The sequence below is a fragment of the Drosophila nasuta genome, chromosome 2R, assembly GCF_023558535.2.
Source record: "Drosophila nasuta strain 15112-1781.00 chromosome 2R, ASM2355853v1, whole genome shotgun sequence".
NCBI lineage: Eukaryota > Metazoa > Arthropoda > Insecta > Diptera > Drosophilidae > Drosophila > Drosophila nasuta.
The window spans coordinates 3,603,411-3,618,229 of NC_083456.1; the positions used below are offsets into that span (position 1 = coordinate 3,603,411).

Sequence of the window (14,819 nt, forward strand, 5' to 3'; positions counted from 1 at the left end):
TGGACTGGAGCTGTTGCTGGTCTGTAGCTGAATATGATGAGAGCAACTCAGTGGATTCTACTTTTATGCTGTGACACTTGCAATCCCCCGACCTCTGCAGCCCAGCCATCGCTCCACCATCACCTCAACTATGATATCAAAAAAAAACTTTGCCGACAAACGAAACATATATAGAAAACACAAAAAAATAGAGACTTCATACTGGGCATGGGGTGTGAAAGATGGAATGGGTTGTGACCAAAGTGTTGTGTAGTGAAGTGACAAATCAAGAGATGAGTTGAGTGTTGACTTTGCGGTGCTTTGCCAGCAAAACTGGTTTTCAACCTATCCTAAGTACTCTCCTCTCGTTGAAGTTGTGTCGTCGTTCCAATTAATGTGAGCATTTTCACGCCATTCATTTGATTGATGTGCTCAATAATTGCACATACTATTGTTTTTTTCTCCTTGACTAACTGTCATCTTTTTATCAAGGATCTAATGACATCATTAAATAAAATTACCATAACATTTAAAATAAAACAAACAGTAGGGAAAGCTCTCATTAATCTGAAAGTTAGTCGAGTATACCCTATTATCATTTGTACCCTGCTCACAACCTCTAAGTAAATATATAAAATAAACCTATGATCAAATGATTTTTCAAACATATTGCTTAACCCACAAAAATAAATTTATACTATTCTATAAAAAGTATTTCTTATTTTACATAATTTGGTCACACTTAAGAATCTATCGATTACTTTTTACTTTAGCTTTCAAACTATGTGTGTTGCGAAACAAAGAGTTTAATATTCAACATAATCAAGTATTCCTTTATTTGTTGCTTTTGGTAGACTTCACCACTAAGCTTGATGATTCATTGTAATTCCAGAGTATTTGTATAGTCCTGCTGCCTCATTATGATATCGCTATTAACACATCTTTTGCGACTTTTCTGAGCTGTCCACGCCGCGACTTAGCCGACTGGAAAATGTGCCCTGACAATGTGACATGAGCGTTAAATTTGATCAGGCGGCCAGCTACAGCTACAGCTGGGGGCTATAATGGGTTAACATTAACATTTAACCGTCGCGTCGTTCTCGTCAATGCAAATTTGCACGTGTTTGTGGAAATGGCTCGGAAATAATGTCGCTGTCTATTAGGAACATGGCGCGTTAATGGCGCAATCAGGGACAGCTCCATAAGAAAGAATGCAAAAGACCTAAGAACTAGTCTTTGTTACGTATCTAAATGGTGAGAAAGGTGAGATCTGCTATAATAAAATCGTAAATTCAAGGCAGAATGTTTAAGAAATAATGAAGCTGAATCTGAATTCAACGAATATAAAAAGTTACCGTTAATATCTCAATCAAAAGAATAATAATTATTAAGTTGTTGTGACTCAATAGGCAATCAAAATTAACTACATTAGTCTCCTTTCTCTTTACACACATTCTATAATCCCCATAACAAAAGTTATGATAACGCGCTGACGTAATCGGTAAAATAAACATATTTTATTCATCTCTGACATGAAGTCATGACAATATCATGAGTCGCATTAATGTCAACAGTTTAACACTCTGGTAATCATTGCCCACTAAGGGGAAAGAGCAGGGGTTTTTATTTCGGGGGAGTCATTAGTATAATTTCTATATGGCTTTTATATGGACATTCATAAATTTCATAATATTAATTTAATTAATCAAATTCACATTAGCGGCACGCAAGACACCACAAAATCCAAATCGACCCGATTCGTTCGTTTAGGGTCAATCAAATTGGCTTGGAAAATCATTAGAGAGAGACCAAAACAAACATAAGAAAGACTGTGGAATGGGGAATGGAGAATTGGAAGTTGGGATTCTTGATTCGTTCAATGAACTTACCAAACAACCCATCAAACGGAAAGCGATATAAATAATTGACAATTAAAATGATAATCATATTAATAGTTTCATCAAATGGAAATACTTGTTGAGTTCGAATAAATTCGTCTATAAGTCAGTCAAAAGAAAGCTTAGCCTATTCACAACTAGCTAACCATCTGGTCATTGACCCAAAAAATTAAGAATAGAAAATGGCAACATCCAGCTTCACAATCACATATGGAAAAACCAGCTTCAGAACAAAAAACAAAATGGAAAATAGGCAAGATCTAGTTACTGACATCATTTAAAGAACTCCAACCCAGGCTCAGTCTTAGTCTCAGTCTCAGTCTCTGTCCGAGACCGAGACGTAAGTACTTGTATTTATGGAGATATTGTCGTTGGCATTGCAAATCTCAGCGGAGAAGCCAAGACAACCAGGAAGCGAACAAGCTAAAGTTTGTGGACCGCAGACTTGATTGCAAGCCTGCAGCTATGTTGAAGAGTTTCCAGTTTATAGCACACAATAAAGAACACGAATAGCGAATTCCCTTGATTGAAAAAAAGAGTGTGCGGCATATAATTATCGCATTGTTTTGTTCTATTCTTGACCATTCTATTTTGCTATATTCTCTTTAATATTGTTTTTCAAGCTTAACTTAATTTGTGTACCACGTAATTAAATAGTTCCAAATGTTATATCCTGTTCTAGTAGCTAAAATTGAATCACTTTTTCTTTTTCAATCCTTTTCGTCTATCTTTTTTGTCGCACTGATTGAAGATATTTTCCATTCTAAAGGGTAAACATAGAAATCGTTGAATAATACAAATCGTATGTCTCAGTCACACAGACTGAGAATTGCTAAAGCTTGCGAATAAAAACGAGCTGCAAAATTTATTGTTATTGATTGTAATTATTCAAGTGACCATGTGGAAAGTTTTGTTCTATTTCCACAACTGAAAATGCAAACTACAACTGGAGTTTTTCGCAGTTTTCTTTTGCATTCTTTCATTTTGTACATCCATTGGTTATGCAAATTGTTTGTTAGACAAGCAGAAGGAAAGCACAGTAAAGTGAAGTGAAGTGAAGTAAAGGAAACTAAAAGAAAAACTGTGCTACAAATGAGTCAGGGAGAAATACGGTTGTTATCTCACAGTTAAATCATTATACGTAACGGTACTCATAATGATGGCTAATAACTCGACAATGACAGCAGCAATAACAACAACAACAACAACTTGTAAGCCCAAAAGAATTGTAGACATTCCCTCAATGGTCTGTAAAATAATTGGCTCCGCTGGCAACAAAGAACAAACTTTTTGCCGCCGGACATGGCAAAGTACAACTATAATAAAATGAAATAACAATAACAGCAACAATAATAGCAACAACAGCAACAACAGGAGTAACAGCGGCAAAAGTAATACCAAATAATAATAATAATAGTAACAACAACAGCAACAAGTTGGCAAAGACAGGAAGCCGGAGGAAGCCCTGTAAGCCACACCCAAAGTGACATCATCGCAATAATATAACAAAAACCAATTGCTCTTGAGCCGATAATGCACGCCTAGGCGATACCCTGTACCAATAAACAAAGCACACTGAAGTGCGATCAATTTCGAAAGAGTGTGCAAAAGTTTGGGATTATTGTGTTGCCAAAACATAACTAATTTTCACATCCAATTACCCTACATATAACACAGTATTAAAAAGAGGCGAACAGAGACAGAGAGAGAGCTAGCAACAAAGTGATGCCAATGACCCAGGGGCGTAACTGATGATGACCATTACCATTACCATTACGATGATGAGGCGCAATAATAGCGTTTAAAATAATGGTGAAGCCAAATGCTAAAATAAACAACAATTAAAACTAAAAGCAAATGCGTAACGAAATGTGAGAGCGGAATAGCAATAGTAAAAGCAAAAACAATGAAGACTTTGCAAACGCAAAGCGCAAATACAAGACAATGACCCAAAGTTAAGCTGAAGCAGGGGTGGGGAGCATCAAGCAGCAATAACGACTCAACAAAGTCATTAGCATGAGCTTGAACCAGTTGACCAAGCAACAATGTTGACAAAGCGCCTAAGAGAAGAGAGCGTATGATCAAGACGTAGGCCTAGGCCAAGGTCAGTTTGGCAACATGTTGACAACACATGCATTCGCTTCATGTATCGCTAGCTACATGTGCTTGGCGAGAGATGTTGCAATTGTTCATGTTGCTTCGATTGCAAGTAAAGTGTTGCGTGCTGCATTACTTTTAAGTTCCTTAGTCCCTCTCCTGCTGCGTGTGAGAAAATCAAAAGCAAAAACAAAGACTAAAACTCCATTATTTGAGGTCAAGAGTTGTGCGTCGTGATGTTGGCATGCAACACACGTAGACACAAAAGCGCATTCGTAGTGCGCAACATGGCCGGAAAACCACTTTAAATTAGAGGTCAGCATGAGGCAAGCAGAAAACGCAGCAAAGCAGGAAAGCAGGCAGTCAGGCAATCATCAGAGCTTCAGTAACTCAATAACAATTTTCCACTCACTTTCAAACGTACAGACATACTTCTTGTATGTTAGTTGAAGGTAGGAACCAAACTTCTTTTCATTCTCCACTCGGCAACATCACAACTAATAATCATGACTTGTTAATCTTTACGCTTTTGCTTCACACTCGCTACCTTCCTTCTGCTGCAACCAAACTCCTCTCTTGTTTCTGCGCTTACTTCTTCTTCCCATCTTTTTCCTGATCTTTCATGCTAAGCTGTGCTTACTTCAAAGACTTTATGAACATGGAGAATGAGTCTCCCTAAATGCTGGCACTTAACGGTTGATTTTTATATTGCTATGTTCACGCAATATTCTTTGGACATCATCAGTATCCACAATTATTTTTAATGTTTTAATATTTTTCTTTAAATTTCTTGTGTTTTCACATACTTCATTACGATGTTGTCGCAGTATTTTTGTTACTTATGCAAGACGGAAGAGAAAAGGTAGAATTCGTAAGTTTGTGAAAGGTAGCCAAAATCAAGTTTTTTAAACTTTTTCTTTAACTAATGCTTAGTGACTTGGAAAAGCCCTTGAAATTTTCTTTTCCGCCTGTTTTTATACATTTACTTTTGGCACTTGACCAAGGTTAAGTAACTTGAACAAATAGAATAGTTTTGTTTTACCCTTTTATCAGATAAAAGTAGATTTGGAATTATTTTAAAAACATTTTTTCTTTCTCTTTCCCTTATCAAAAATGTAGTTAATCAGACGCTGAACTTCCTCAGACTGAAACGCATTGCTGATCTTTTATTTCACTATGACATGAAAATACTTTTCAATCTCTGCCTCTTGTACTTCTTTTGCTATAGTTGCCATCTGCGTTGTCAAGGTCTTTGGCTGTTGGCTATTCACTTTTATGGCATCCTCGAGGTGATAGACAGATGAAGAGATGGACAGACGAGGCAGATGAGCAGCGATTCGAAATGCCAAGAGCCAAGTTTACAACTTTAGTGGCAGAAATGAAATTGAAAACGTTACGCATGCGTTTTCCGCTGACTTTTCATCATGGGGGAGATGGTTGTGGTAGTAGGAGAGTATTTGTGGTTGTTGTTGTTGATGCTGTTGTTATTGGCTTTCAAAGCTATCGAATAACACAAAGTATAAACCTGAAGCGCCGCATTGCACTCTGCTGAAACATGGCTGAAAATGGAAATGGAAAATTGAATTCAGAGGGCAGAGAGCTCTCGCTGGCAACGTGAGGTGGCCAGCTGCCAGCTGCCACACCCACACCCCACACCCCGCACCCGCGCACCCGGACGAACGAAATGCGATCTGAGTGCGTATTTCATTTTTCTGTATTATTTTTTCATACATTTTCCACAATAAAAGTAGTCGACAGAGCCAGGGCGATTGTCATAAGTTGGCCAGCATTGAGGCCGCTCGTACGCAAGGATATCGAACAGGAGGCGAACAGGAGAAAGAAACGCAGTGAGATGAAAGGCCGCCTGTCAATTGCGATACTCTGCCTTATTTTGGCCAACTCACCGTTCCATGCCGCGCCCGCCGCCGCTAGCACCAGTGAAAGGTAAGCGTAATCGAAGGAATCGAAAGCTTTTCATTAAAGTTGCCATTTGCCGTTATACGTTATACGTTTGTCGTTTGCCTTTGAACACAGGGTGCACATACGTCTGCACATGCCGGAAATTGTGCGCAAGCACACGCATTTCCACAAGGTATACAAACTGTTGCCACCAGCGATGGAGCCAACCATCGAACACCATCCGTACTCGCACTCGTCGCCATCATCGAGCAGTCACCAGTTCAAGAATTTAATGCCAACGGCATCGGCATCGGCGTCGCATGGGAAACCGCACGTGTCTCTGCTGGGCTATACGACAACGGCAAGTGGCACCGGAGTCCTCTCGCCCAATCTTATGCAACTGATGGCATCGGCTGCCACGCCCATGTCCATGTCCGTGTTGCCCACACTCACGCCCAACTATGGGCCAGCACTGTTCGATAACTTCAATCAGGAAGTCGCAACAACAACAACGACAACAGCAACGCCTGCCACATCGAGGCCAAGTGGCAGTGGTGGCAACTATCTGGCCACAGCTCCTGGCAGCAGCTCTGGAAAGTCGTCGCAGCAACAGCTGTTGCAGCAAATCTTTACGCCAAACATTTTGGCTGCCATCTCAGCCTCGCAGCAGCAGAGGAAGAAGCACAAGCAGCACAGCTACAGCAACAACATTGATATGCAATCGGAACCAGAGTCCGAATCGGAACCGGAACTGGAAAACAATGAGCTGCTCAATGGCAACTTTTTGGCAGCGTTGCAACATGAATATTTCAATAAATTCGGTTCGGGCACTCGCAAGCGCAAGAAGATCCATTTCATGAGCAATTATCGACGACCTTCCATAAAGCCCACCTCAAATTATGTGCAGGAGAGCGAGGAGCATTACGACGACTATGCGGAAGAATCACCCACATCATCAACGGGTTATGAGGATCAACCTGAGCCGACAACTCCCAGCTCCTTTGGGGATGATGATGATGATGATAGGGATGAGGCTGCTGGTTATGACAGTGCTGCAGCGTTTAGTGGCCAGTCGAACGGCATGTCATTGATGCCCACGGTAGATGACTTTTTGAGCGATGTCAACAGCAATTCCTACGCGCCATTCTATAGCAATATGTATGATGATTATGGACCCAGCTCTGTAGCCGCTGGCAACAATAATTGGCATTCATCTCCGCCCCCCACATTCTCCACATATGCACGACCCACAAAGGCCACGCCTCCCAAATTGCGACTACGTCAAAGGCGACCCAGTTCGACAATGTCTTCGGGCAAAGTGCGCTATGTGAAGCTAACAACGCGAAAGAAACGAAAGAATCGTATTAAATCAAAGAGATATCGCATATAAGCCAGATTCTAGTTAACAATAAATAGTTGTAAAATTTATCGAGTCACTTTTGCGGCAAATGTATATAGAAATTAATTAGTTCGAGTTGAAATTTTGATCTGACAATTGATAGTATCCTAGTTATAGATTGTATAACCTTGTTGATTTCTATTAAAACAAAAGAAAATACAAAGCATTTTCCATTCTAGTTTAAAGTTTTTGTGTGGACGTAAAATAAAAACTGTAAATGTTTTACGATAACCCTTTAGAAAAATATCAGATTAAGTTAAACTCTGCCTTATTGCGTAAATACTTCAGCTTCCTATCCATTACCCTAGGAAAGAACTTAATTTTACATATTGAATAGGCAAACATTTGAAGGTAAAAAAACGCTTGAAAAACACAGCCTAATTGCTCTATCAAATACAGTGAAATAAGTTGTATACAATTGAAAGCCTCCTAGCCTTTAAGGAGTTTTAGTTATGAGTAGATTATAAACTAATAATATTTACCACAAGTCATAAACATTCCGTAGTAACGCATTCTTCAGCACTTACCTGAAAGAGAATAGAAGATGAAGCAAAAAGTTAGCAAAGTGAAAGAAATAATAATATATTTAAAGCACTTAAGCTATTTGGTAATTACAAAAAATAACTACAGCCTACTATTTCTACTATCTAATGCTTACTCCATCCCAATATGCTTGAGCAAAGCAAATAGCATATTCTATTAGCACACAAAGCATAACCTAAGGTAAATCTGCACGCCACAAACAAACCCCAAATGACAACTACCCCTATATACATATATATATCGTAGTATAAAGGGCGACACAACCCTGGTGACCGACCGTGTTCAGTTTCTTGGGAAATAAAGTATACGATTAAATGTGTAGAGCAGCGTCGAGCAAATAATAAGTACAAATGCTAATAAAATTCAATTAAAGGCCACAAAATTACAATAAAAGTGGCTGGGAAACTAACTCGCAGGATTCTCTGGTTTCAGGTTCTGTTCTGTTCGGTTCTGGTCAGGACCAAGTATTGTGTTTTGGGGTATCGGTGTGGGGGGGGTGGGGGAGCGGGTGTCACATGAAAAGTCAAAATTAACGACTCATTTGGGCAAATTGAAGCCATAAACTACAAAGCAGAAAGCCAGACGAGGACGACCAAGCAACAGAGAAATTCTAGTACTAGATTCGAGGGAGGAACAGCAACAGCATCAGGACCAGAAAGTTGACGTCACTACACAGCAGCCAAAAATATAAATTACGCAAAAGAAAAAAGACATGCCAAGCGAGTGACGAGCAACAGAGCTGATGTTGGCATGGGTAGCCAACGACGTAGGCGGATGGAGACTGCTAAAGAGGGACGGAGCCAGGAGGGGGGGGCCGAAGAGGACAATAAGAAAAGCTGGCTGACGCTATGCTGATATTCTCTCCCCTTCTCGCCCTCTCTGTGCCCTGCTCTTGAGGACTCATCCTTTATTTTCCTTTTTGGCAATAATATTATTTTATTTTGCTTCGGCTATAAAAATGTGACACACAAAACACACAAAGCTGAGAGAAAAGTATCCTTCATTCGCCAATTCCCCCCAATTCCGCTCTGCAGCGTAACATTGCTGCATACTTTCGGGCGAAATTAAAAGCGTGCAAGATTTTCATTTATAATTTGTGTTTCGAGGGTTATCGTATAGGACGGAGGGGAATTGGGGGCGTGTCACATGGCAAGGCGACACATAAAGTGTTGATGTGTCAGCCATATGACATTTATTGTTTGGGGGGGTAAATATGCTGTTTCGTGTAGACGTTTATTATGGCCAGCCAGATGGTGGCGTCAACGCGCCGCACCAAGGCAACAAGTGGCAGCAGCCAACACACTTCCAGCTTGTGTTTGGTGCCAGGCCACAAAAAAGGGGGAAATTGTGAGCTTGTTTATGTATGTATGTAGGACACTGGATGCTGACCCGTTTGTTGGCTCCGATTCGCATTGGACTGTGTGCTGGCATTTCTCTTGATTTATAACGGAAGCGAGGCAAATGCAGAAAATTGTAAAAGCGCCGAGGAATTTTACAAAATCCTCATTTTAAACTAAATCACAAATCCAATGATCTATTGTCGTAAAGTGTATGAAAGCTAAGATAATCTTACGACTATAAAATATATGATCTATTGCATATATATTAGCAAACGAATTGCATAAGTTTGGCAAATTACAATCATTAGTATCTATAATGTATTCCTAACAAAAGTTTGAAGTTTTTATTGTTAATAACTATTATAAAGATTAGCACATGAATGTGCTAATATTTCTACATAATCTAAACGAAGATTAAAAAGTGGCAGTATGTTCGCATCAATGCAAATCGAAATCGTTTCTGGTTTATAGCAACAGCTTTATAAGGCTAATAAAAGTTTTATGACATAATGACAGAACAACATTTTCTTTATGTTTATATGTATTTATTATATATGTGTATGTGTGCCTTTCTTATGTATTTAATTTAATGTTTGCAATACGAAATTAATTTTCCAGCTCAGCTGTTTGTCAGCTTCTGTCCATAAAATATAAATAAATGAATAAATAAATATAACATTATCACTGCAATTTTCTCTCAACGCGAATCATTTGTCATTTTGTGTATCTCTTAGTGGGAGTAAAAACAATAACTATCCTTCCACCAGCGAGCGAGAACTTTGGATAGCCTAATTTTTGGTATAAATGAAATAGAAATTGCCAGTGGCATGTAAAAATGCAATGCTAACAATTCATTAATTTAATTAATTCGTGGCAATTAAGTGTGTGTGTGCTCTACAAGGAAGTTGAGAGTGGGGTCTGCCCCGATGCCACATGGGGCAACTACAAAAGCCGCACAGTCATCATCAACTCAACGAACGAGTCATTAGTTATACGCATCTCGCTGTCCTCCCCCATTTCTCAGTCTCTTTTTCCTCCACCTTCTCCTCCTGCTCCCATCTCTCCTCAACAGGGCGTCGACAGGAGAGCCATCAATTCCCTTGGACGTTATGAACAACGTCCCAGTATTGTTAGTGCTCGTTGTTGTTATTATTATTGTTGCTACAAAATGGGTTAAGTGTGTTCCATGTCCGTTTCAAAGTGCAGATAACGGGCACAAGCCAGTAACGTCCCATTGTTCGAGGTGTTGAAATGTGGCACTTAACTGGGAGGCCAACGCAGACATTTATCTACACCACGTGTGATACACACAAAGGTACAAAAGTAGGTGTTGGCCCTCTCCCACAAGACACCTAACACCTACAACAACGCTCCACTTCAAATACTCTAATTGCTTGTCGTGCACTAAACCAAAAATGATTCAGCTTAAAAGCGACATTCAGAACTTCTAATTGAAGAGCAAAGAAACAATTTAAATTCGAAAATTCTGTGTAAGAATTGTAAGTGACCCTTGAATACTGAGAAACCCAATATTAAAACGAAACTATTAAGGCTTTGTAATGTTATTGATAAGCACAAAGGAATGTGAAGAAAATCTTACAAATTGAAAATCGATACAAATTTATTCGTTATAAAAAGCTGAATATGTTAAGAAATAGAACTATAGAACATGTCAAGAAATATATATTTCGTTGTTTAAAAAATAAGAGTTAGATTCCTGCTTCTCATAACGCTCTAAGCATAGAGCATATATGTATATCAGAATCAGGGTGTGTTTTTTTTAGCCCCAAACGATTAGCTGGGCAGCATTTGCATAACAACTCATCCACAATTTGCTCAGCTCGTCGTCATGCAGTCATCATCATCGGACAAACCACTGGACAACAAGTGAGCAATTTAATTAAAATTAAAAGTACAAGTGCAACGAGAAACGAGCAACGAGCAACGTGAAAGCGACAACAACAGAGTATACAAACCAAATACTCGAGGGCATTACGAATGTATTACAAAATGCTAATTAAATGCCATGGAACTGGGCCAAGCCTCGCCAAATGTGAACCGCTAATCACACCCCCAAGTGAGTAAGAGTAAGGCAAGGGCGTGTCGACGAAGGCAAGGCGACCGCCACGAAAAGGGGTTGTCCTCTTTTATTTTATTTATTTTTATTTTTGCGGTCTCAAGTGCATTGTTAAAAATTACAAAATTCTTGCGTCTATTTGCGGCAATTAAGTGAAATTACTTTGTTGTGTGTGTCACATGCCAAACGCGAACAGTGAGCGTATCGTTGTTGTTGTCATCACCACAGAAATGTGCTTAACTCAACACACATGGGGCATGTGGTGGGCAGAAAACTGTGCGATAAATAATTCAAGCATTACTTTTTTCGCTGTCATACCTTTAGAAGCGATCTAAAAGATTATGAGAATAATGTTGCCCCCATTCTGGAAATAAACTGCGCGTAGGCAAATATATTTAGAAATAAATATAAAGTATATAATTATTTCCATTTCTTACCAATTTACTAAGTATATTAATGTAGTATGGCAACCCGGAACTACAGCAGTGCAACCCTGGCTATCGTTACATATGCAGCCAAAGATAAAATACCGATATATACCGATAAAATATGATAAACATCTGTTGAAGTGTTGCAAATTGTATTTGTTGCGATTTTGATTTGTCAATTTTTGAATACTTATCTGAATCAAACTACATGATTTAAAATAAGATTTAAGACAGAAATTAAACGATTTCTATGATTTGTTTTTGTAGTGTTTGAATAATTGCATTTAAATTTTGGAAACTTTAAATGCTTTTGTTTTTGTTGTTTTACCATCAACTTTGTCAGTCATCACAACAGCTCACTTGCAGTCGGTTAGTCAATGGTTTGTGGCATGCATCTGCAGCCTGCGGCCGAGTAAGTTGCGCTACTTACAATTAGATCTACATTTTAGTTGGCATTTTAAACAATTAAAACAAATGAGTGCATCAAGCTGCAGTTGAAGCTGAAACTCAAGCCAAGCGAAAGCTAACGGACAAAACTAACTCTGACGCTGATGAGATTTTGCCATCCGGATGATGATAATGATGATGATGATGATAGTGATGAGGATTTTGATAGGATGACGACGGCGTCGACGTCGACGACGACGGCTGTTGGCCCGGAAAGCATGAAATAAAATGCGTAGAGCACAACTGGATGGATGATGCAGTGCGTAGTGGGTTTGTCGGTTGTCGTTTGTTGGTTGTCGTTCTGTTGGTTTAGTGTTGTTGTCGTCTGCGGTTGCTTGTTGTTCGTCATCATTCGTTTTGCCTTGGCTCTGGCAGTTTTCTGATTATCCAAACAGACGTCACACTGCCTGGCATTGTTCTGATACGAAAGGAGCACTCCGAAGAGAAGAGAGCAGGAACACAGTTCCAGGAGGCATTTGTATATATATGTGTGTATATTCCAGAGTGGTGGTAGGGAGGGTTCTTTATTTCTCTTTTTTTTTGGTTCGTCGAGTTGGACAGCTGTGATTACAACTTTGCTGTTTATGTTTTGTAATTGTGTGCCATGAGTTTTGTCGGTTTTTGACAGTTATGATGAAGAAAAATGTGGGTGCCTTTTCATATAAACACACATCAATGTGTGTTTTCCCATATGTGTGCGTGTGTGTGTGTGTGTGTGTGACGCATTAGACAGCAGTCAACGCAATGTGACAACACAACCCATTCTCGATTCGCATTCTCATATTGTGCATTTATTGTGCACATCGTATCGCCTGGCATAAGGGCAAAGCACTTTAAATGTGACACTGCGCAATTTTGCAATCTCTAAAATTGAAATGCATTGAGGCAAAGTACATGACAACGACAACGAAACAGCAAATTACAATATCCCAATCGCTTGGCGGTTGCCAACTTCATGGTAGTTCTATAATATCAACTATCCAGCAAGTGAAGGGAATTAAAAACAAAATTTAAATACACTTCAACTGGATCAATAAAAAGAGAATAAATAGTGATTCAGCTTTAGTTCACTATCTGGTATATTTTGCACTCTATGAAATAGTATATTGATATACCAAATATAGTCTTCGGTATATTTTTGGAATTGAATCGAAATAGTACTAATTCAGCTTTGTTTCAGAATCTGCTATATTTTGTACTTTATGAAATAGGATACTAATATACCATATATAGTCTTCGGTATATTTTTGAAATTGAAGCGAATTAGTAGTAATTCAGCTTTGCTTCACAATTTTGTATATTTTACACTCTATGAAATAGTATATTGATATACCAATTAATTTTAAAATTAAAGCGAATTTGTAGAAATTCAGCTTTGCTTCACTAGCTGGTATATTTTGCACTCTACGAAATAGTATATTGATATATCAAATATAGTCTTCGGTATATTTGTTAACTTTCTTTATTGAAATGTATAGCGGGAATCCCACTGTCGTACACAATCGACTGAAGCTTTCTTACTTGTTTATTTTAATTTAGTAGAACTACAAATTTTCCATAAACAGTAGCTATCCATAAATATTTCTTAATGTCAAGCTTGACCTGTGACTATTGTTTTCCGACCTACAACACGATATTTGACGAAAAAAAAACCTTGAACGTATTGTTTACCCAAAAGGAGCAAATAAAACGGGAAAGGAATGCATTTGATATATGTATACATATTGCATAGCTTGTGACAATAGGTAGACTCAGCGAACAAAACACGAGTGCGTTCGAGTGTCCTGACCATATATCATAACAACAGACACAGACACACACACACGAAGACACACGTCGAAGAGCTGCTACTCGGCACTATGATGACACTTGTCCTTGGTGTGCAAAACTTTTGCTATAGAATGAAATTGAAAATATGCAAGCACTGGAAAGTTTTTCTGCTGATACTGCCAAGAGTCAAAGTGAGTGTGAGTGTGTGTGTGTGTTGCGTGTGTCGCTGCTGTTGGTTAAGTTCATAGTGCTGTCCTGTTCACTCCTCCCGAAAAGAACTGTGTCAAGTGCAGTGTAAGAAATTGTTACTTTGCCAATATTCCGCACAGTTTAAATATTTAAGCAATTTGGTTAAATGCAAAAAATATGCCAGCTGAGACTTCATTCTGTATTCCAGAGATAGAAATTTTCCAATTAATGTTGGACAACTGCAGCTTAGAAAACTTACAGGGTAACAAAACACATTCCTTGTACACTATAAACAGATCACAAGTGACTTTATAAAATTAGTGTTCATAGCTCAAAGCAAATCAAGTATTTCTATGCCAGGGTAAATGCATGCCACGAAGCCCCGAATGAAGCTCATTTAACGTTGCCTTTTTTTGTGTTATGTGCATTCTCTTCTCTTTTTGGAGGGTGGCGGGGGTTTTTTGTGAGGTTTATCAACACTTCCGCACGACGGTGCGCATACAAAAGCTGCAAAATTCACGCTGAACACAGAACGAACTACGACTACTGCACACAGTTGCAGCCGCAGTATAGAGAGAAGACATATGCGCATCCTGCTACTTTGCAGGACATTGTTTGCGCTTTGATAACACACACCCATACATATACAAACAGAGAGAGAGAGAGAGCGAGAGAGAGAGAGAGAGAGAGAGATAGACAGTGAGAGGCACATACAAATGCGTCGTCATTACGGCTATGAAAATTGCGCATACC

General features: G+C 39.0%; 2 protein-coding genes across 2 annotated transcripts in view; one reads left to right on the forward strand and one right to left on the reverse strand.

Annotated features, from left to right (window-relative positions):
* The window catches only part of LOC132787785 (maternal protein pumilio), a 191,538-nt gene that overhangs the window by 106,814 nt on the left and 69,905 nt on the right, over positions 1 to 14,819 (reverse strand).
* LOC132785760 (uncharacterized) lies at positions 5,744 to 7,463 on the forward strand. The gene is made up of 2 exons (XM_060792030.1): positions 5,744 to 5,918; positions 6,009 to 7,463. The coding sequence occupies exons 1-2, from the start codon at positions 5,827 to 5,829 to the stop codon at positions 7,261 to 7,263; spliced, it is 1,347 nt and encodes a 448-aa protein (XP_060648013.1). The 5' UTR covers positions 5,744 to 5,826; the 3' UTR covers positions 7,264 to 7,463.

Excerpts from the sequence above, each read along its gene's own strand:
- LOC132785760 (XM_060792030.1), top strand. The coding sequence starts at position 5,827 with ATGAAAGGCCGCCTGTCAATTGCGATACTCTGCCTTATTTTGGCCAAC. Across the intron at positions 5,919-6,008 it reads GCCGCTAGCACCAGTGAAAG|GGTGCACATACGTCTGCACA; the intron begins GTAAGCGTAATC and ends CTTTGAACACAG.